The sequence below is a fragment of the Pelophylax lessonae genome, assembly GCF_965119305.1.
Source record: "Pelophylax lessonae genome assembly, chromosome: 8".
Classification (NCBI taxonomy): Eukaryota; Metazoa; Chordata; class Amphibia; order Anura; family Ranidae; genus Pelophylax; species Pelophylax lessonae.
In genome coordinates this window covers 126,188,955-126,213,186 of record NC_138775.1, presented here as the reverse complement: position 1 = coordinate 126,213,186, position 24,232 = coordinate 126,188,955, and the positions used below count along the sequence as shown (strand labels likewise).

General features: G+C 43.2%; 1 protein-coding gene across 2 annotated transcripts in view; it reads left to right on the top strand.

Moving 5' to 3' along the window:
• IFT56 (intraflagellar transport 56) overlaps positions 1–24,232 on the top strand; it is a gene marked incomplete at its 5' end in the record, with an annotated part of 385,523 nt that overhangs the window by 20,269 nt on the left and 341,022 nt on the right. For both annotated transcript variants that reach the window (XM_082266190.1, XM_082266189.1), the window contains one exon: positions 21,204–21,296. In XM_082266190.1, the coding sequence (XP_082122316.1) occupies positions 21,204–21,296 (93 nt within the window). The remainder of the gene's footprint in view (positions 1–21,203; positions 21,297–24,232) is intronic.

Below are 24,232 nucleotides of genomic sequence, written 5' to 3'. Positions count from 1 at the left end.
TCAACCAAAATAAAATCAGAATAAAGGAAAATTATTTTACAAGTCATGTGTCCACAGATAGCAGCCATCTTGGCCATGACGTATCCAATTTAGGGTGTGCCCCTATCCTCAATTGACTAATTCATTTGGAAGGATTGGGAAACAGGGATTTCGGGCACAAGAGTTTTTTTAAAAAAAGATTTCTTTTATTCAACAAAAAACTAAATATTTTAAAATCATAGAAAAATACAGGCAGATAATTGTGTATTAAGGACACAGTGAGACCACAAAACAATGGTCTATGTTGTACAATATCTCAGTACATAGAACTTATAAAAGTAATTTACATACAGTTCAGAGTACAAGATCATTAATAGTCATATAATTCTTGGAAACGTGTTACTTGATATCAGAAGAAACGCCGACGGACACCCAAGCAGTATGGTGCCGGTCAGCGGGGTCGACTGAAAGTATAAGTTAACATTCACCATGTAACATATGACCTTTGCTCGACATGTTTCGCTTTCTTAGACAAAAAAGCTTCATCTGGAGCATATCATTTCTTTTGTCTGTGTGAAAAATAACAGTGTTTAGATAAATTACATATATATGTTACCTCATTTTCAGTGTGTTATAATTACAATTGCATATCATTTATCTCTCCTTTTAATTACATACAATCGTCTTACACATCTCAGATAAGTCCTTCTATTTTTGCAATATCAACACAATATAACATTGGATCTTAAGTTGCATTCAGACACTAGAGGGGTTTAGGGGAAACAATGGAGGCTGCCAATAGTGAGTATATGTGGGGATCCATGCTGTAGTTATAGTATCAGCATATATATCCTGTTTATATACCTAGTATATGGACAAGAAAATGTATACATACCTGTACATATAGTAATCAGGCACATATCTCAATTTCCATAGAGAATTCTTTAACGAGGAGGACTGTGCGTTTTGGGAAGCTCAAAAAAGGCAATGTATAGTGACATAGTAGTGAGGGTAGTCACTCTATGTCTCATATCTGAGTGGATGAGAGTAAAAGAACAATGTTTCTCAGAATAGTAGGCGTTTTTATTCTATGATATCGCTTTAAGGGAGAGCCCATAAAAGTGCTAAACCATAAACTCAAGTGTTCCAAAGTGGTAAAATCAGTGTGCCTCATGCTTGTTATAAGAGTGTGTAAGTACCTATAGAGCCCATAGATTATCTGCCTTGAAAGGGGCAAAAAAAAGACATATAGTCATTCTGGACCGTAAGAATGGACAGGTGCCATGCGTTTCTAAACGATTATACACCAACATACAGAGTTTACCCATTCGTGTATGGGCTACCCCTATAGTAAAATACATATCATGTATATTGGTTTGCTTTCATATACATATGTGAATATGTGTGTGTAGTCAATTTGGTATCCAGCCCACCCTCCTCCATAATAGTAGGGGGGTGACCAGGATTACATATAGATAGGCAGTTGCCACATAGGGTCCAAGATGAGTACATCCAAAGCGTACTTAGAATAAACATAGGTAGTAAATATAGTGGTAAATATATAGAGTGCCACCCAGTATAATAGATCCCCATGCAGTACGAAAGTTCCAAACATAAACAGACACCTTAGCACGGCTCACCAAACTTGGAAAGGACCAGAGCTTAATGTAGGGAGCGTATCTCCTCTGCTTGTATGTCGGCTGTTAAGCACAGTAAGATTAAGGTAAATTCCCGGGTATCACAAAAGTGTAATGTTAAAGTATTGGTGCTAGCCATATAAAGCTTACCCCTTGCCACGCTGTTCCCAGCTTCCGCACAGTCCTCACCGGATGGGGAACCTCCACCATACCAGGGCTTGTAAATGGCGCCCTTAAGTAGCATGGATCCCGGGCGGTTCGTCAAAGAGACGTCACCGCCCCGGCCACTCCCACCGGACATCTATATATATACCTCTCTTCCTTTCTAATGTACAACAAATAGTTTTTTGTGTTATAATCCCTATCTCATCAATATTATGATCTTGAGGATTTGTAATAAGTCAAAATATGCAACTTTCCCTTGGGGTTTGAAGTATGGAAGTGTTTCTAGTAGGGGGCAGTTCAGCCCCTGTTCTTTCATTAGGGCTATTACTATTGAACGCCCTTACTAGTGGTTAATGTCAAAAAATAAACATGGTTTATATAATAATTTTTGATAAACAAATATATTACCGATATATATCTCCTGGCCTACCAGGAACATCTTTGTACCTTAGTGAAATATGCTTTTATATCTGTATTTTTAAATATATAATTTCTGTCTTGTTGTGTTGTTTTTTCATTTCAGGCAATTAGAATTCTCATGTAATTGCGGACCGATCCTGTGGGGGCAGTGTGGGTAAGCATGGAGGTCGGCCTCATCAGTGAGATATGTGCGGCCAGATAGGCCGCAGGTTAGTTCCGCCCCTTCCGGGCGGAACTTCCTGTGGCACCTGAGCGGACTACGGAGGCACTTCCTGCCTCTGTATGATCTGCATACACCTGTGACTGAGCCGAGAGCTTCGCTGGGGTGTCCCCGCGCTTGCTCTCGAGCGATGTCCGGTGGGAGTGGCCGGGGCGGTGACGTCTCTTTGACGAACCGCCCGGGATCCATGCTACTTAAGGGCGCCATTTACAAGCCCTGGTATGGTGGAGGTTCCCCATCCGGTGAGGACTGTGCGGAAGCTGGGAACAGCGTGGCAAGGGGTAAGCTTTATATGGCTAGCACCAATACTTTAACATTACACTTTTGTGATACCCGGGAATTTACCTTAATCTTACTGTGCTTAACAGCCGACATACAAGCAGAGGAAATACGCTCCCTACATTAAGCTCTGGTCCTTTCCAAGTTTGGTGAGCCGTGCTAAGGTGTCTGTTTATGTTTGGAACTTTCGTACTGCATGGGGATCTATTATACTGGGTGGCACTCTATATATTTACCACTATATTTACTACCTATGTTTATTCTAAGTACGCTTTGGATGTACTCATCTTGGACCCTATGTGGCAACTGCCTATCTATATGTAATCCTGGTCACCCCCCTACTATTATGGAGGAGGGTGGGCTGGATACCAAATTGACTACACACACATATTCACATATGTATATGAAAGCAAACCAATATACATGATATGTATTTTACTATAGGGGTAGCCCATACACGAATGGGTAAACTCTGTATGTTGGTGTATAATCGTTTAGAAACGCATGGCACCTGTCCATTCTTACGGTCCAGAATGACTATATGTCTTTTTTTTGCCCCTTTCAAGGCAGATAATCTATGGGCTCTATAGGTACTTACACACTCTTATAACAAGCATGAGGCACACTGATTTTACCACTTTGGAACACTTGAGTTTATGGTTTAGCACTTTTATGGGCTCTCCCTTAAAGCGATATCATAGAATAAAAACGCCTACTATTCTGAGAAACATTGTTCTTTTACTCTCATCCACTCAGATATGAGACATAGAGTGACTACCCTCACTACTATGTCACTATACATTGCCTTTTTTGAGCTTCCCAAAACGCACAGTCCTCCTCGTTAAAGAATTCTCTATGGAAATTGAGATATGTGCCTGATTACTATATGTACAGGTATGTATACATTTTCTTGTCCATATACTAGGTATATAAACAGGATATATATGCTGATACTATAACTACAGCATGGATCCCCACATATACTCACTATTGGCAGCCTCCATTGTTTCCCCTAAACCCCTCTAGTGTCTGAATGCAACTTAAGATCCAATGTTATATTGTGTTGATATTGCAAAAATAGAAGGACTTATCTGAGATGTGTAAGACGATTGTATGTAATTAAAAGGAGAGATAAATGATATGCAATTGTAATTATAACACACTGAAAATGAGGTAACATATATATGTAATTTATCTAAACACTGTTTTTTTTCACACAGACAAAAGAAATGATATGCTCCAGATGAAGCTTTTTTGTCTAAGAAAGCGAAACATGTCGAGCAAAGGTCATATGTTACATGGTGAATGTTAACTTATACTTTCAGTCGACCCCGCTGACCGGCACCATACTGCTTGGGTGTCCGTCTGCGTTTCTTCTGATATCAAGTAACACGTTTCCAAGAATTATATGACTATTAATGATCTTGTACTCTGAACTGTATGTAAATTACTTTTATAAGTTCTATGTACTGAGATATTGTACAACATAGACCATTGTTTTGTGGTCTCACTGTGTCCTTAATACACAATTATCTGCCTGTATTTTTCTATGATTTTAAAATATTTAGTTTTTTGTTGAATAAAAGAAATCTTTTTTTAAAAAAACTCTTGTGCCCGAAATCCCTGTTTCCCAATCCTTCCAAAAGAATAAAGGAAAAGGCGCCACTCAGTGAGGCAAGTGTAACAGATTTAATGACTCACATTAAAAACCTACATGAAGGCAGAGATAGATCGTCATGGCCCGGCGTCCTTTTTGATCCAAGGTGTTTGATCCAAGGATAAGCATTTATTATGTCCATAATAAATGCTTATCCTACTAATGCTGCGTTTTGGGAACACCAAACTATTGGGGACGCGAGTATAGTTCTGATTGGATCAAAGATATTGATCTGTTCAGAAACTATACTAGTAATGGAGGTGTTTAGTGTGTGTGTGTGTCTCTGGCAATCAAAGGGTTTAAATTTATTACTAAATATGTGGCGGGCAGTCTGACGCTGTCTTGAATTAACGCTAACTAACTGATGTCACCTGTGACACTAATACAGTGATCAGAAAAAAGATCTGTACACTATAATAGTGATACTGTGCAGGGCAATAAGAGGGGTTAAATGGGGTGATCAGGTAGGTAAATCTTTACATTAGCCATATATCCCCTATCTGGGACTGCCTCTAACTACCACTAACTACCTCTCAAACTAACTGAAGTCACAAGTGACACTAATACAGTGATCCTTAAAATGTATAATGTAATTAGTGTACACTGTGACAGGGAGTGAAAGGGTTAACGGGGGGGGCTGATCAGGGGGTTAAATCTTTATTGTGGTATATATGGCGGGGACCCTAAACCTATTTGGGACTACCACTAACTGCCTCTCACACTATCTGAAGTCACAAGTGACCCTAATATGGTAATCAGTGAATGTTATCTGTCCTGTCTATAGTGTAGGGTTAATTAGGGGATGCTCAGCGAGTTAAATGTGTGCCTATGTGTACTGGTGTCAGTGTAATGCTTGTGTACTCACTGTAGATGTTATCTCCTCTCACACTGGAACCGAAAAGGACTCCAGGAGAGGAGATGACTCATATCCTGTGCCTGTGTTAACATTACACGGGAACAGGATGTTCTGCCATTGGCCAGAACTGATCATCTGGTCCAGGCCAAAATTCATTGACCTGAACCTGATGACTGATCGGTTCTGAACCTCAGGTTTTGATGGCAAAATACCTCCCAAAACAGGGTCGTGTCTCAAAATCTTCCAATTACGTTGAAGCACATGTTGTATCTCAAAGGCCCTGTTACTGTACTTGGTGCTGAACCTGATGGAATCCATTCTAATCGAACTACCGCCATCCTGAATACATTTAGTCTCAGAACCAGACTCACTAGCCAGTGATTTAGTACCCAAGAGATATTAAAATCTTAAAAACAGTGCTTTGCCAGATATTGACAGTAGCGAAATATAATGTAAAATTCATAAAAAAAGAGCATTCATATAGAGTGTCTCAGTGACATAAATAAATTGTGTGCAAAATATGAATATAAGAGTCCATGAACAAAAAGTCCAATGAAATCAACAAATAAAATCCATCATTCATGTATAGGAACATAGTAAGTGCTCTGTGCTCATCCACCACCTGTACTTTCCAGCCTCTCGCATCACATTCTGACCCCTGTTTCACCAGCGGGTCAGAATCAGCTGTTCACTTCTGGGATAATGGCAATCTGAGGGGGCTTTCTGATGGTGTGCTCATAAGTAATTCCCACAGTATCGATGTAAATACATGATAAGTTAAAAAATAAGAGAAAATCTAGTGCTCTCTGTATATGAAATCTTCAGTTTATTGTACAAATATGTAAAAAACAACTCTCAAAGGAGGCACTATAAGCAGTGCGGACTGGCAAGGCATGCTGTATGTCTCTCATGATAGCCGCGATGTGACGCTGACCTCCGCCCCCTTTCAGCGTCACATCGCGACTATCATGAGAGACCTACAGCACGCACGTGGTGCACAGAGCACTTACTATGTTCCTTTACACGGATTGTGGATTTTATTATTTGATTTGATTGGACTTTTTGTTCATGGACTCTTATATTCATATTTTGCACACAATTTATTTATGTCACTGTGACACTTTATATGAATGTTCATTTATTTATGAATTTTACATTTATTTCGTTACTGCCTATATTTGGCGCAGCACTGTTTTAAATATTTCAATATTTTGCACGCTATGTATTTCACTGAAACACATTTTATATGAATGCTCTTTTTTATGAATTTTACATTATAATTCACCACTGTCTATATCTGGCGCAGCACTGATTTTAAAATTACAATATTGTTTGGTGATGATAAAAACACGATTAGTGATAGCAGCCAGTTAGTATATATATTTACTCACGATATTCACATTAGGGAGATTGCGCTGATTTAATTTTTGGTTTTGTATTTTAGTACCCAAGAGAGCCTCTTCCTCATACAATTGCCAATATTGCTTCCTCAACCAGATCCTCTTTGTACCCTTTTTCAATAAATCTTTTCTTGAGAATCTCACCTTGCTCCTCATAGTCAGTTCTTCTAGTGCTTGTTCTATGTAACCTACAGTATTGGCCAAAGAGAATATTCCTAACCCACCTTAAGTGGTGGTTACCCTTGGCATTCAAATACGAATTACCCCCACTGGGTTTGAAGAGTTTTTTTAAAACCATACATCCGTTACCCCCCCCCCCCCCAACTTCATTGGCCTTTCCATCCCAAATTATGTAAATGTCATCAATGTACCTGACATAGAGGGCCAAGTTTTTCCTGTATGGGTGGTTGTTGTTCCATATAAATAGATCTTCTCAGTAGCCCCATAAATAAGTTGGCGAAACTTGGAGCAAATCTGGCCCCCATGGCAGTACCTCTGACTTGCCTATAGTACTCTCCTATGTATGTAAAGTAACTGTGATTGTGAGTGAACTCGATAGAGTTCACCAAGAAAGAGGCTTGCAAGGGATGTAGGTTGCTGTGGTTCAGATAATACTTAACGGCTTTAAGACCAAATTCATGTTCAATGGACGTATACAGTGAAGTAACATCCAGAGACAACCACTTATACTGTTGACACCACCTAATAGGTGTTAGGATGTCAAGCATATGGCCTGAGCCTCTGACGTATGATGGTAACTCTGTAACCAAATCCTGAAGGAAATAATCAATATAACATCCCAGGTTGCTGGTGATGCTGTCGATACCTGCTAATATTGGTCTGCTTGGAGGATTGACCTCATCCTTATGGATCTTTGGAATATGACAAAAATGTGCAGTCTTTGGATGTTGTTTAAAAAGAAACTGATATTCATGTTTTGTGATTTTTTTTTTATCCCATAATGCTCCATATAATATAGATTTGAGTGAATTTATGTACTCCAGTAAGAGATCTTTAGGGAGTGTCTCATATGTATCTTTATCCCCTAGCAGCCTAAAGGCCTCTGCTAAATAAGCAGACCTATCCTGTATCACCAGGCCACCACCCTTGTCTGCCTGCCTGATGTTAATCTGATCCTTATCTTTTATGCTTTTTATGGTGTCTGCCATAGTGTCCCACTTGGGGCATCCTATTGCGTACTTCTGTTTAGACTCCTTTGCATTTTTCTTTTGACAGATTTGCTTCAATTCTTCAAGAACAACTTCCTAAAATGTGGGAAGAAAGTTGCCCTTAGCCTAATGGGGAAAGAAAGAGGATGTGGGTTTAAAATCTGTATAAATCATATTCTTATCCTCCTGTTCTAATACTTGGAATTCCATTTGTAGATCCTCACAACCTCCTTCTTGGAACAAACTTTCCAGGGTGGATAGGGTATTCTCATCATTTACAACCTCTCCATTATCTATTAATTCCCTCTCCAGGTTTCTAGACCAGGGCTTCCCAAACTTTTTTGGGACGAGACCCCCTTCTGAATACAGTTATTTTACTTGCTTGTAATTGAATATTGTAAAGGGCTACAGAATTTGTTGGCGCTATATAAATGCAAATAATAATAATGCATATTTTAAAGGGAGGGGGATGTTAAATTCTAAATATCAATTTACCATTTTTTAATTTATTATTGAATACACTTGCCAGATGTTCTAAGTGAGGGGTCAGAAACCTGTGGCATATAAGCGGAGTTGTAAGTAATCAACACCCTCATAGACAGTATAAGGCAGGCAGAGGACAGAAATCAACCACCCCAGGACAGTGATCAGCAGGCTATATGGCACTCACCCTCCTTCCTCTCCCAGAGGTCCACAGTGAAGGTGAAGCCCCTGTTTGCCCTCTCCAGGACCCAGAACACCTCACCCAGAGTCTCCATGATGAGGAGCTCTATGCTGGTCTTGGTGTCCTGGCTCTTCTCCTTCAGATCCTCTACTGGGGTCACAGAAGCTGCCATGAACTCCTGACACCATCGGGCCACTTGGTCCTCCTATGACACCGAGGCTGCCATCTCTGCCCGCTATAGCTGAGAGAATCCTGCCGCCAGTCTAGCCACCACCGCTGCCGCCAGCAGGACCGAGGAGCTGGCTCTGCACCCCATGAACATATCCTACATAACAGCCCACATACGTACTCACTGATGCAAGTATCCTCCTTGCCGGGAAATGCAGACCAACCTCTGTAAGCTGCGTGGGTGGGGTCCTGAATCCATCGCGATTTGACTGCTCTAGCTCTCTGTAATTTGCTCAGGCTCGCACAGCACAATTTAAGTGGGCCTGCTCTCAGTGATTTCCCGCTCAGAGTGACCCACTCAAATGCAGCTCACGACCCACCAGTGGGTCCCAACCCACAGTTTGGGAACTCCTGTTCTAGACCCTTTATTTACATATTTTTTGAGAGCATAATATTTCTTAACAGTGAGACCCCTAATATATTTATTGAGGTCCACAAATACCTCAAACAAGTTGGGTTGACTTTTAGGAGCAAAATTAAGCCCTTTACGTAGTAGGTCTATTTCTGTCTGTAAACACTGAGCTGGATAGGTTGTATATTCTAATAGTGGAATGTTCTTGAACTATCTTCTCCCTCTTTTGAACATTCTTTCCCCCCCCCTCTTCCCTCTCTTCCTCCTTCTTCTCTTTTTCGCACTGATATTCTTTGTTGGAGCAAGCTGAGATGTTTTGAGGCTTTTGGGGTGAACCCACCTGCAGCCCCTGCTCTAAAAAAAGGAAGGGAGTTGGGCTGGAACTCCTCACCCTGAGGACAGCCAGCTTGAAGATGGGCTGGACTCGTTTTCCTAAACCTGTGTTCCATTCCTACTATGATCCCTAGATCCCTGTGGAGAGGAGCTGTCGGTGGCAGTTCTAGGCCTTGTGGGGGAGTGCCTGAGTTTTTATAAGGATGATTCGTGTAATGAGCTTTATCAGATCTGTTGGTGTAGAATCTCATCTCGATATTAGCCCCTGGGTCAGACTTCTTAATTTCGTTATTGCTGTTATTAGGACCAGTATTTTTCTGATTTCTACTGGGCTTGTTGTTATAATGGAAATTATGCCTGTTTCTTCCTCTAGTGCGGGCCCTGTTTTTCCCCTGGGAACTATCTCTAGGGGGTCTGGCTCCTTCCGCTCATTTGGGATCACTGCCACTAGAGGGATGTATTCATGAACTAATTTTCCAATTCAATTCCCGCCCCTCCTGGTAATCCTGTCTATCCCTCTCAAACTTCCCTGAATAGGCTGACTAGCCAAACAGGCTACTTTAAATGCTAGTTTGCTATGTATATAAAGGAAGCAATTCTGGTCCTCAGTGGTGCTATGTACTTGAACTCTCTCTCTCTCTCAAACCCCCCCCCTCCCTCCAGGCGGTTTGGCTGTTGCGGTGTTGGTGGGCGTGCCGTGGGTGGGGTGGGAGTGGAGAGGGAGGAATTTGCGTCTGCCGAGTGCCCTGGCGCTGTACACTCTGAGTGCCCTTAACACGGGAGGACAGAAGAATCACAATCTGGTGGAGATGCAGAAGTAATGCGGGCGGAAAATACCTCCAGCTACACGTAGTGATCCAGTGCAGTATAGAGGCTCCCCAGGAGAGTAGGATGTCTATTGCAATATTACTGTTAAATCTTTCAAGGTCCCGTAGAAATGTCTTGATTACCCCCAAAGTGCCATCCACAAAATGTACTGTGATCATGGGACAATCACAGCATGCCATTTACTCACGGTTCATCTCAAGATGCAGCACCCCTCTGGACATCCTTGGGTAAGTGGTTTCACTATATTGAGTATATGCACATATTACTTTTTGTAGCATCTATTACTATGAAAATAGAGTCTCTAATGGAACAATTAGTGATATGGTCAGACCGGGCTGTGCCTCAGGGGTTAACACCAAATGGATGTACACCCACTGGGAAGGAGTTGTTTTAGACCACACCCAAGTGGTATAGGTATTTTGCTATATAAATAAGTGGTTCAGACATGGCCTGTTGGCTCTGAAGAACGGGCTAAGCCTTGAAACACGTTATCCATCATCTATCGAGGACATTGTATCTGTTAATGTGACACAGATTGTTCCAGATGTTCAGATTTGATATGCCTTTTTAAACATTTGTTTGTGAGTATATGCACTTACATTTAATAAAGCCTATTATTGAGGGTAATGCGCTAGGCCGGTGCGCCCTCTGTTTGTTTCTTGATTTTAGTCCCCAGTAGAGTGCATCCTTTCATCTGGCGTCGCCAGTAGAGTTTCTCCTTAAATCTGGTGTCCTCATCAGAGTTCCCCCTTACATCTGGTGTCCCCAGTAGAGTGTCTCCTTACATCTGGTGTCCCCAGTAGAGTGTCTTCTTATATCTGGTGTCCTCCTCAAAATGCCTTCTTACTTCTGGTGTCCCCACCAGAGTCCCCCGTTACATTTGGTGTCCCTCCACACATAAGAGTTGCCCCCCCCCCTTCCCTCTTCTACTCACAGATCACTAACTCTGCAAAGAAGCCAGCTCCTCCTTCCTCTCAGAGTCCCCTTCTTATGTCAGTGTACCAAACCTTAGTCTTTAAGGGGATTCACTTTTATAAGGAGGGTGCTAATATAAAGGATTCTGATCTGATGAAAGTGACTCTGATATGATAGGGGGTGCTGACTGCTGATTTAATAGTTGGTCAAATCTCTGAGGCACAATGGAGTGGAGTGATGGAAATCGCCCCACTGGTCTCTCTTCCCCATCTCAGAGAATGTCACACCTATTTTTAATATATAGAGCTTAATATACCCCATATAAACTATTCCAGTTTGGCCGCCGATTAGATTTGGAGGTGCCCGAAGCTGTTCCGATACTGGAAGGGGGTGAAAAGGATTATTGACCGGGTGTTTGGGACCTCCATCTTGTTGGAGGCGAAGTACTGTCTACTGGGTTTGGAGGAGGAGAGGGGAAACCCAGATGACACTCAAATAGCCACTCTGAGATGTATGTTCAAAGCAAGGAAGTTGATCGCCTTGCGATGGCAGGCAGCTTCACCCCCAACCAATGAGAAATGGACAAATAGTATGAATGTGGTTATTGTGAAGGAGAAATCGGTTTACATAAAACAAGGAGCACCAAAGAAGTTTGACAAGATTTGGAGACCCTGGTGGGAGGACGGAGGGATCACAATGTAAAGCTCACTAGTACAGAAGTACAGTTAATAAGTTAAAAGCGGCCCTTGCACCAATTATGTTTATAAGGGAATGAAAGTAGGATAAATGAGAGGTTGGATGGTGTAAGAAAAGGGGTGCAAGGGAATGTAAGGAAGAGATTAGAGTAGACGGAAAAATATCTCACCAAATAATAAGGGAACTCAAGTTTATTGATACACCTATCACAGGCGGTGGGTAGGGGGTTATCACTCTTTTAAAATATATACAAAGTAGGGGGGGGGGGGTGTGATTTTTTTTCTTTTTCTTTTTTTTTTTTTTTTTGTGTAATTGATGGAAAATTTTTCAATAAAGAGATAAAGTTAAAAAAAAAAAAAAAAAAAAAAGAATAGTTGGTCATCAACCATTAATTTAGCAGTCTGTATCCCCCATTAGAGACCCCCAGTGGTGAAGCTAGATATTCTTTCACTCGGAGAAAAGACTCTGTTTAGCGACCCCCCCCCTCCATCCCAAAAAGGAACGGTGTCAGTAGGGAAGTGGATAGTGTCAGTAGCTTTTTATTTGTATTAATTTATTTTTTAATTATTTTCTACAATTCTATTTTTGTTTTCCTTTTACGTTTTTTGTAGCTCTGTTGGGTCCAAATAGACCTCTGACGTGTCACTTTAAGACAGAGAAAGGGACTGAGGATGGAGATTGTTCAATTTCATTCTCTGCAGCCTCAGCTGCACTGGACAGTAAATGAATGGGAAATGCTCTGTGCTGAGGCTTCCTGTTCATTCACAAATTGAAGCACATAGTTTACTATGCTTCAGGTATTAATAAACACAGTGAGTGATCAGTACCAATCACTCACTGTTAATTCACAAAATGAAGGGGCCGGTAAATTACCTACTTACTTACCGACCCCTTCCCCGCTCTCAATCCTGAAACATCCCCCGCAGCAGCTGGCGGGGAAGAAGAGGAGGGGAGCACACAGGGGGCTGTGCCCAAGGGAGCACACAGGGCCTGTGTAATCATACAGCAATTATTGATGGGTCTCACTTAGTGGACATTGGCTTGATATGCGAAGCCCCCCAGAGCACAGTGATGCGGATGGTCAGTAGTAGAAGTCCCGGGAGAAGCAGTAGCTCAGCAGCTGGCTTCATCATACTCTTGATCCACCCGGCTTTCAGTGCCTGCTCATTTGGGCTGACTACACCCCTGCTCTATGGGTCCAGGGGTTCCGGCTGGGAGCAGGAGCCAGAGGAGCCACCACTGCAGACCTTTAAAGTCACTGCAGGACAGGAAGGGGCAAAAGCCCAAAGAAAAGCTGCAGGGGAGTGGGTGACCAAGGGTCCCCCTGAGTCAAGAGTGGGGGCGGATCAGTGGCAGGCAGGACTTCAAGTTCTCATCCACCTTGTGCATCTACCACAATGACCCTAAAAGCAACAGACACACACCCTTGTGCCACCCCCCATGCCCCCCTCCACTCTCCTTGTACAGCTTTTTCTCCCCCCTTCCTTCCCGCAGCTTCTCCATCTTCCCCTGATCTTGGCCCCCTGGCCTTGTGCAGCCCCCACTCCCCTCATCTTGTGCAGCTTCCCCATCCCCCTAAGGCTTTTTCTCTCCCCCCCCCCCAGCTTCTCCATCTCCTCCTGTCCTTGTGCAGCTTCCCCACCCTCCCCTCATCTTATGCACCCCCTGACATCCCCCCACCTTGTTCTCCTATCCCACTTCTCAAATCTACCCAAATCTTGCCCCCTCACCTTTTGCAGCCTCCACCCCCCCAAACTTGTGTACTTCCCTCATCATGTACAGCTTCTCCTCCCTCCTCATCTTGTGCCCCCCAAAACGTGTGTACTCCCCTCACCTTGCGCAGCTTCCCCCATGCCCCTCCTCCACTCTCCTTGTACAGCTTCCCCATCCCCCCTGCAGCTTTTTCTCCCACCCGCAGCTTTTCCATCTCACCCTGACCATGTGCAGCTTCACAACCCTCCCCCTTGTGCATCCCCTGATACCCCCCACCTTGTTCTCCTCTCCCACTTCACCTTATGCAGCTTCTCAAATTCCCCCGTACCTTGTCCTCTTGCAGCCCCCACCCCCCCAAACTTGTGTACTCCCTTCATTTTGTGAAGCTTTCCCTCCCTCCTCACCTTGTGCCCCCCAAACTTGTGTAACCCCCCTTGTGCATCCCCCATTTTGTGAAGCTTACCCATGATCGACTCAGTACAAGTTGAAATTTTCTGGGAGCTCAGTCTTAAACTCACCCAACCCTGGGCGGGTGGTAGCAGGTGGTGTTTGGCCAGCAATCTCTGGGACAGAAGGATGGCAGTGGAGGCGGCACGGCTCAGAGTAGAAGCGGGGTATAAGGCATATGAACACAGAGGCGCAGCTGACCAGAATCTGCCGACAAGGTCTGAGTGGCTACACTGGCTCCACAGGACAGACAGATTTACCTGTCGGGACTCAAGATATGCTGTGTCCGGGTTCTTGGTGGACAGAAACCTGGGCACAAGCTGCAAAACCGAGACTATCTTGGGTCAATCCTGCACAGGTGGCAGTCTTAGGTGGAAAGCTAGCACTTTTGGTGCTGTTTCATCTTACCTCTATCTGAACAGAAACCTTTCTGGGACCCATTGTTTTCTCTTGTCCCCCTGGATCACCCTCTGCATCTTGATCCAAGGGTAGGACACAGCAGAGGCGGATAAAGGTACGTGAGGTCAGAGTTAACCTGCTTATTTGTCTTGAGGGGTGGTGCAGTTCTGCCCCTTCCCTCACCCATCCTGCAGGACTCTAGAATCTCTCTTTTGTTCCCCAGTAGTCCCATTGAGCCACTGTTGGATCTTTTTTCCTGCTAACTGTGATCCAGTGCAATTTGCCCATCTCCATATGCACAGCAATGTCGCTGCTGGGCATGATGTCAATCTCCATACATTCGGTGGGCAAAATTCCAACTCAGAATCTTATAGTCCCGTGTCCTTAAGGTTTGGGACAGAGACCTGGGTTTCCTGATCAAAAATGATTTTTTTTGCCACAGAAGGCAAAAAGATCTTTATGGTGGAGGAGGGACAGGGAAAATATTTCTCTCAGTCTCCCTTGGTCATTTTCAGTAACCTTGAGGCTCACAATAGAAGCCAGCTCCTGGGGTTGGTTTGCAGATCTAGACCAAAAAGGTGCACTGGGGCTTTTGTCCAATATGAAAGCCCAAAGGTCTTCCAGTTGTTGTAGAGCTTTATGAGCTATATGGGAAGTACTTCAGATATTCAGTCAGGATCTGGAAGGACACCACTTTGTAAGTATTATCAGATAACATGTTGACATTGACATATCTTAAAAAGGAGGGAGGTGCGAACACTTTGAGTCTTTAGCAAGCAGTATCTCAACCTGGGAGAAGAATCACCTTCTATGTCTGTCAGCAATTCACTTCAAGGGATCTCTGGATCTCTGAATTTTGTGGCATATTGCATGAGTGGCCATCAGATCTGAGAACCAAAATTGTGTCTGAATCAGTAGGCGTTTCTCTTAGTAGTTGAGAAATGAGGTGTCCCTTGAGTGGATTTGTTTGCCCACCAGAACAAATCTGTCTTTCTTCCCCTACCAAGGAGAGTGAGTCGTTGGGGATAAACACGTTTGTTCTGCTACGTGTTCCCTCCTTTTGAAGCTCTTACCTTTAGTTACGAGGAATTTTGAAAAGGAGAACACAGTGTAAATTCTGATGGTGTCTTATTGGCCCTAGAGACCTTGGTTCTCCGGGAACCTCTTCTGACGCTTTCAGTCAGACATAATCGTCTCTATCTGGGTCCAAAGTTTTACCCTCAACTTCAAATTCTAAATATGGCAGCCTCATGTCTAAGGAAAAATCCTGAAAGCTAAAGGGCTGCCAGATAGGATAATCAATACCCTCTTGTCCAGCAGGAAGGTTTCTTAAGCCATTTATGCTAAAATGTGGAAGGCCTTCTCTGCCTGGTTTCAGAGCCAAGGGGTCTCTGTGCAAATTCCTTCCATCTTAGAATTTCTTCAAGATGGGGTGGATCAGGGTCTCATATTAAGCACACTGAAGGTACAAGTTACAGAATTAAAGTATAACTAAAGGCAATTTTTTTTTTTTTTTTTTTGGATAGAGTGGAGAAGGATTAAAAAGCTTGTTAGTTTTTATTGCTGTCCATGTCTCTGTTAGGGAGATCCACTCTCTCTGAGATCGAATCCACTGAGTCGATCTATTTGTCCTGTTTACCATTATCATTGAAAATCCCAATTTTTGGGTTGTCCCCAGAAAAGCAATATAGGGGAAACCTTCCAGTAGAGATACTACTTCTGGTGACCTGGGGATCCTCAAGTGAGTAACTGGTGACCTGGGGTTAATTTCAGGGATTTACTCCCACTTCCTGTTTGACTATGGGACATGAAATGAAGGGAAATCTCTGAAATGGAAAATGTTTTGCCAATGGTTCTACTTTATGTTTTTTTGGAGCAAAGGGTGGCTATGGATTATTTAAAGCCAGGCTTTTTAAAGCCCATTATATTGTATATCCAGGCTAATTCGATTTAATTGTTTTCCTAAATGGGATTTCTCCTAGTCTTAAGGGACTAATCAAAATGTCCCTAAATTCTGTGGACTCTATCAAGGTCCTTACTTTAAAGACGTCCTTTCTGGTGGTAATTTCATGGGCCAGGTGCATCAGTGAACTTCAAGCCCTGTTAATTGGGGAATCTTTCCTTCAAATATTTGAACACAGATTCTGAGGTTCCCACCCAAAATATATTCTAACTTTCATTATTCTCAATATATAGTGTTGCCATTTGTTCCTGTCCTAGCAACAAAAAGGAAGAATTACATGTTCTATATGTCAGAGATTGTATATTAACCTGTTTAGAGCATACTGGTAGCTTTAGAAAATTGTGAGACCCTTTTTGTTGTACACTTAGGCTGTAGGAAAGAATGCCAATCTCCAAGAATTCTATTGCTTGATGAATCAAGCAGGTGATCAAATCTGTCAGGCTGTAGTGTGCTCAAGCTACTCTACCTTTTTCAAGCATTGTGATCTCTGGACCTCAGCTCCATTTAGGATCAGAAAAAGTTTTTTTTGTTCATTCTTTATGTAGGAGAAACAGTGGTACATAAATTGCAGGCCATCCGGGATTACCAGTTACAATAATTTATGCAATACTGTAGAAGTAAGACCAAGGAAGCCGCTAAGGATGGTAATGCTTAAGGACATGCATGTTAATAAAGTGAATTGCATGGCCTTAACAAGGCCACTTTGATCATTGTTAACAGGCAAACGCCTACTGTTTCTCAGCTACTTTTTTAAATGGGAGAAAGATTCTTCAGAAGGTTATCCGTCCCTAGTTATCGCTTATCCTCTCATGTGCTATCCTAGACAGATGACTTGGAAAATCAGAGTTGGGCAGGCCATAGACGGTGCAAATTTATTTTCTGCAGCAAAATAATTTGCATGATTCCCCAGTGTTGACAGGGGAATCCTTCCTGTCGAGCAATAGTGGAGCAGACAAGTGAATCCAGCAGGCTGGTTGACTCAATTTGATCGATCAGCCTGCCCACACACGGTTTGCATCCTGGCTGGTTCCTGCTGAAACAGCCAAGATTCAAACCATCTATGACTGGCCTTAGACTTACCAGTAGCTCAACTTTCAGGAGTTTTCTAGAACAGTAGGGGGTCCCTCCCTACTTTATTTATTTCTTTATGATTTTAACTTTCAATTACACCCCAGGAGTTTCTCAGACCAAGTTCTGACAAATTGGATTGGGGGACCACCTTTTGAAGGTTTCTTCTTGTGTTTCCTGTCTCTGGGGGTGGAGACATGCGCTCTCTCATGTCCTGTCTTCTCCTGACTCCTAGAAACAGAGTTACTGGTAAGATTAAAAAAGAAAATTGGCTTTTTTTATCGTCATTGATGGACACAGCTCTATATCTTCTTTGACCCTTGGGTTATGCTGCTCTCCATAGGAGTAGAACTAGGTGGAAACAAATTTGACTACACCCCTAGGGCAGTCCTAGGGGATATACCTCCAACTTCCTGCTATAGGACTTCCGTTTTTTCTGCCTAGTCAGGAGTAAGGACCTAGTTCCTTGCTGAGATCTATGGTCCTGGCATTTTTTCTTTTTTTAAATGGACTTTTTTTCTTCTTTTATTTTTTCTGTTCCTGGGAGAACTACAATCAACTGCCGGACTGGGCGATGCACTGGATATTCTAGATCCTTACAGTCTTCCCAGTCTGGCCAGCGAGTGTGACCCAAATTTAGCTCCGCGCTAGGTTGGCTGTGACATAGCCCCACTGGACGGGGGCTGGCCAGCAAGTGAAACGACTCAAGGTGGACGCATAGCTCTGGTCACGACACTGGTCACAACCTGAGTGGCAGTGTACCTCTGGCCGCAGCACCCCCATTCCAAGATGGTGTGTTGGACTGCCCGGAGTGGTGCGTAAGTGGTTTTCCCCCCTCTTTCTCCTCTGGGAAAATGTTGGGGGTGGACACGGGCACTTCCCTTAGGTTGGTAGGCCCCTTATGTGCACTTCCTTCCCACATAGTGCACCCCCCTCACTAGCGGGGTCCCCCTGCACAAGTCGCTCTCACCTACCCCCCTAGGTCCCCCCTCCCCAGGGTGGCCAGGCTATTTTCAGGTGAGGGTGTCCTGCAGTGATGGGCTGGAGGGGGGAGGGAGCGGGCTGCTGTGGCTCACAAAACACTTTTACATGGCAGGGGTCCCTATTAGGGCCCCTCTGGTGGACTAGATGTACCTGGGGGGCTGTTGGCGGTCCTGGGTGCCGTGCCGCCATTTTGCTGTGGATGGCTGTTCTGCAGATTCAGCGGCCATGTTTTTGGAGTTTCCCATTGAAATCAATGCGGCGGCCATTTTCTTGTAGCCTGTGGAGCGGTAAAGATGTGTTAGGCCTCTAGTGGCGGTTTTCGGCGCTTCCTCCTTCTCTCTGATCACTGCATGGCAAGCAGCTTGGCACTCTGCATCCTTCCCTACGTTGGTGGTGGTGAGTCCCTTAGGGGTAGAGTTCCCTCTTTCTGCTATAGCAGCGCCGCTGGTGCGATGGGACTTGTAGTACTACCGCTGCAGCAGTAAAGGGTTTTTTTATCGCACTTTTTTCTCAATATTGCGGGCGGCCTCCGGGTTAACCATGAAGGCCCTGGAGCGTAGCCACGCATGAATAGGCGCTTGCAAGAATCTTTAAAATTGGAAGTGTTAGTGCAATTTGATACCCGAAACCATGCAAGGTGGCTAAGGTGTTCCCCTTTCCTGACGAGATTGTCGCAAGTCAGTAGGGATCCGCAAAATGCATGGTTGGGATACCTAAGCATTTCACTAGGAGGTATCCTTTTGAAGAGTCCCTTTTGAAGAAACTGACAGTTTCACCAGTGGTAGATTCTCAGGTTTCTAGATTGAATAAAGTTACGCTTCTTCCGGTGGAGGATTCCCCATCTTTTCAAACCCCGGTAGACAAGAGAGCTGATGCTCTGGTTCGTTACCTTTTCACTGTGGCAGGCTCAATGCTGAGGCCGGTGTTTGCCATCACCTTGGTCTCCCAGACCTTAACGGAATAGGCAAAGCTTCTGCACCAGGATTTGGGTCAACATCCTCCTGAGTTGTCAGAGCTGGTGGATCAGTTGATACAGGGGTTACAGTATATCTGTGATGCCTCTCTGGATGCGGCCCCTTTAGCCTGCAGAGTGTCTGTGACAGCTTTGACACTTCGCTGCATGATTTGGCTGAAATACTGGTATGCGTACCAGGTTTCCAAAAAGGTGTTGACTGATCTCTCTTTTGTAGGAGACTGTCAGTTCGGAGCTTCTATGGAAGAGATTATTAAAGGTCTTACTGGGGATAGGAGTACCCTGCTTCCACAGGTTGTCAAGAGCAAAGGGCCTCATCGTAAACGTGGTCCTTCCTTCTCGGCTCACAAACACCCCTTTCATCCTGCGGGCTCGCAGGACAAAGGGACAAAAGTCCACCCATCACTTTGCGGGGGGGGCTCCAAGAGGCCCTGGGCGGGTAAGTCAAAAGCAGGTTCCACTAGTTCCTCAGACAAACCCTCCTTTGCCTGAAGGGCCATCCGTATCTGGGGTGGGGGCCATCTTTGCTTCTTTCCAAACCCGTGGACCTCTCTCATTCAAGACAAATGGATCCACCAGTTGATTCGGTTCAGTTACTCAGGCAAGGTTCTTTCCTTCCAACTTGCGCCTGTCCCTGGATCGGCTGCAGGGCCTTTACTGGGCGGGGCAGGATCTGCTATTACAGGGATTAATTGTCCCGGTTCCAGAGTTGGAATGTTTTCAGGGATTTTATTCAAATCTATTTACTGTTCCCAGGAAGGAAGGCAAGGTCTGTCTTATCTTGGATCTCAAGGCCCTGAATTGCTTTGTGTGGGAAATTTTGGGAAATTTTGGATGGAGTCCATTTGCACGGTGGTGGCATCCCTTCATCGAGGGGATTTTCTGGCCTCTCTAAATTTTAAAAATGCTTATCTTCATATCCCAATATACAGTATGTAGGGCATCAGCGTTTTCTTTGTTTTGCCGTGGGAGAGGAACATTATCAATTCGGGACATTACCCTTTAGTCTCGCCTTAGCTCCTCCGATGTTCACAAAAGTGTTGGCCCGGGGTGTTAGTCTTGCTCGATCTCCTTCTGCGAGCAGAGTCTTCGTCTTAAAAGACCATCTGGACATCACTGTGCGAACTCTGCAAGAGTTCGGCTGGATGCTGAATTGATTCCGTCCAACAACCTGGACCTGACTTTGAATTCAGCCTCAGGCAGGGTGTTTCTTCCGAAGGCCAAACCAAGTACAGTAATTAAAGCAATAAAGTGCGTTTTGACTAACATGAAAATGTGAGGCAACCTAATCTGGTGGGTGTTCTACCAGGAGCTGGCGACACTTAAACACATGGAGTGGTGTGATTTCACAATGAAAACTTTCACATTGTCCATTAGGACTAATACAAGTATACTTATTGTATATGTGAACTTAATGGTCCTAGTTTTTTCACATTAGGACAACACTGGGTGTTTTTATTTCAGTTTTTTTCATTTTTCAATTTTTATTCATTTCTTATTCTTTATCAAGTGGTTGAAATTCATGTTTATTTGGAATATTTTAGAACCCATTTAGAATGATTTATGTGAGATAGTGCTGCTTTGTACTCTTTCGCAAAGGGGGTAAATGTTTCCAAATTTTATGTTATTAAGTATTTTTTACATTGACTTTAAAATCTGTGTCACATACAGTAGGTCAAATTATTGAGCACTGGGTGGTGGTGCACAATAATTTTTTGGGTTATTTTACACTGCCTTTTACAAAGTCTTTTGTCTTGTGCTAAAAAAAAATGTGCTTTGGCAATAGTTACATTGATAATAGGAAAAGGAAAATTGACTCAAAACATTAACAGAAGCATTCATGCATTTGTCTTCCTAGTTCAAACGTCAAGCTGGAGAGAGTGAAGAAGACACAGACCTTTGGATTGGTTACTGTTCATTTCATCTGGGTGACTACAAAAAGTCTTTGGAGGTATTATCTGCTAAAGCAATATTTTTTTGATGTATATAATCTTGAGAAGCCTTGTAAAACAAATGCCAAATTTTAGTTTGGTCTCATAGTGGTTATTTTCTTAAATATGTTTATATTTTCTTTTTGGTTCGTTTGATTAATCTCTTGCCGCCCATGTAATGCATATGTGTGGTGGCAAAGAGGGTGAGTTTTAACAACCACATGCCGCACATATGCAACTATAGGCGGCAGATGTATCTTTGCTGAGAGTGCGCTCACTTCCCTCTCTCAAGGACAGCGCTTGGTCTGTACTAAGCATCAGAAACCAGTGTGAACCAACTCCTGATTATGTGACCACTGTGACAGCCAATCACAGTGGTCACATGACTAGGCAGTCTTTCCTACCTCCCAGGCTTTTAAGCCCAGATAAAGGGATGCGGGGGCAGGCGGCAAGGGTTTAAAGAAATAAAAAGTTTGCAAGTTTATTATCTCAGCTTTTATTATAATTTTTTATTACCTGTAAAAAAAGTCCTCTTTTTTTTTAGAAATACATAGTGCTTAATGCATATCTTAACCCAAAAAATAACATCAGTCTAGGTTAACTTACCCTACAATTGCTGAGTTAGTGCACACATATGCAATGTCAGACATTGCATGTTATTCGCAGCGCACTACTCTGCAAATTACATGCAATGTCTGCTCATTGCGAATTCAGCCATACAGATTGTATTGCTAATTTCGCATCGCATTCGGACCAAAATCGCACAGGATCCTTTTTTTGGTAAGCACCCGAACCGGATTGCATGGGTGTTCACACCTGTGCGATCTGATTCATGTCCGAACTGACAGTTCACACTGCGATATATACAAACTGATCTGGGGGTGTCGGTAACTTTGTATTGACACCCCCAGCGATTCGCATATGACAGTTTGAACTGCCTGCGAGTCGAGTGTGATGTGGGAACTCACAGTGGATTCGCAGGGTTCCCACATCGCACATGTGTGAACCGTCGCTTAGTAATTGTTTTATGTTTGCGTCCATTTCTCTTTTCTCTTGCTGATCTTGCCAATAAGTGTCTAGTCAGCATTTTCTAGTGCTAGGGTGACAACACTCACCAAATGTGTGGCTAATCATGAACATCATTGTCACCGTGATATGACCACTCCCACTAAGGACTACTAATTGACATATAGACCCACACTGCCTATGTGATTGACAGCAAATGGAACAGCTTTCCATTCTCAATGTTGCAAGTAAACACTTCCCCAGATAGAAAATGAAACACAAATAATTCTGCACTACACAATATCCTAAAACACAGATCAAAAGGAGAAATCTGAGTGCAGCGCTAAGCATAAACTATAAAAAATGCAACATTCGAGCATGTAAAACATAGAAAAAAAAAAATAAAAATAGCGAAATGCCAAGATTGCATTTGATCAAATAAATAATGTAAGCGTAAACAATGAAACAAGTGCAAATAATAACCTTAAAGTGCTAATATATAGTGAATTATCAACATTACATGTACAGTAAGTGCAGCACCAACTTAAAGATATAGAGTCCGTGCAAGTATAAGGGAAAATGACAGCTTTCAGATAGATCTCCATTTCTTCTTTTCAATCTCTGAGCTAGTGATTCTCTACAGATAGTGTGACACCAAAATCAACACTTAGTTTAGTATTTAACCACTTAAGCCCCAGGCCTATTTTTGAGACTTTTTGTTTACAAGTTAAAATCAGTATTTTTTGCTAGAAAATTACTTAGAACCCACAAACATTATATATATTTTTTAGCAAAGACTCTGGAGAATAAAATGGCGGCCATTGCAATATTTTTTTTGTGGTATTTGCGCAGCGGTCTTTAAAACAATTTTTTTTTTGAAAAATTACGAAAAATCACATTTCACTGCATTTAAAAAAACTAAACAGTAAAGTTAGCCCATTCTTTTTGTATATTGTGAAAGATAATGTCACCCTGAGTAAATAGATACCCAACATGTTACGGTTTAAAATTGCGCACCCCCGTGGAATGGCGACAAACTACGGTCAATAGAAATCTCAATAGCCGACGCTTTAAAAAATTTTAACGGTTACCAGTTTAGAGTTAGAGTGTAGCTCTTTTTTTAAATTATTACTTACGCTCTGGCGATCGCAGCGATACCTCACATGTGTGGTTTGAACAGTGATTTCATTCGCGGCTCGACTTCCATATACGTTTTCTTTTGTGCGCGAGCTAACGGCGACGGGGGCAGCTAAAATTATTTTTTTTTTCCTATTTATTTATTTATTTACTTTTAACTTTAACACAGGTTTTTAAAAATAAATTTAAACATCCATTGTGACAGCAATATGCAGTGACGGGTACTCTTTATGGAGAGATCGAGGGTCTAAAAGACCCTAGACCCCTCCACTACACTTCCATGTATTCAAAACGCAGAAAACTGCATTTTTTGAATACACTAGTTTTTTGAATCTGCTGCCTTTAGCAGCCGAGTAACCCGGACGTGATGTCATGGACGCCCCCTCCGTGGGTTACGTCATCGGAGACCCGATCAAAGCCGCATCCAGCTTAGATTGTGCCGGCTAGCTGCTCAGGTCTCCCGGTGGGACGGGAGACCCAGGCAGAGCCGCGGAAGGTGGGGGGGGGCGTCCCCGGGGGCGTCCCCTCCCGCTCGCCAGGGGAATGATTGAGCTGCTCCCGAGCCTCATCGGTCATTACCGACAGAAAGCCGACCGCCGGCTCTAAACAACGGTACCGGGATGATGCCTCTAGCTAGAGGCATCATCCCGGTATAACCACGTAAAGTTAGTGCTAGGGACCCATAAGGGATATGAATAGACAAGTGGGGAGGATGTGAAGTCCTTCTAACATTTTATACAGGGACTTTCTTGTGGTTGACCTCAAGGTCCATAGGGTTCTAATCAATTCTCTCAATTATCTTCTTCCATATGCT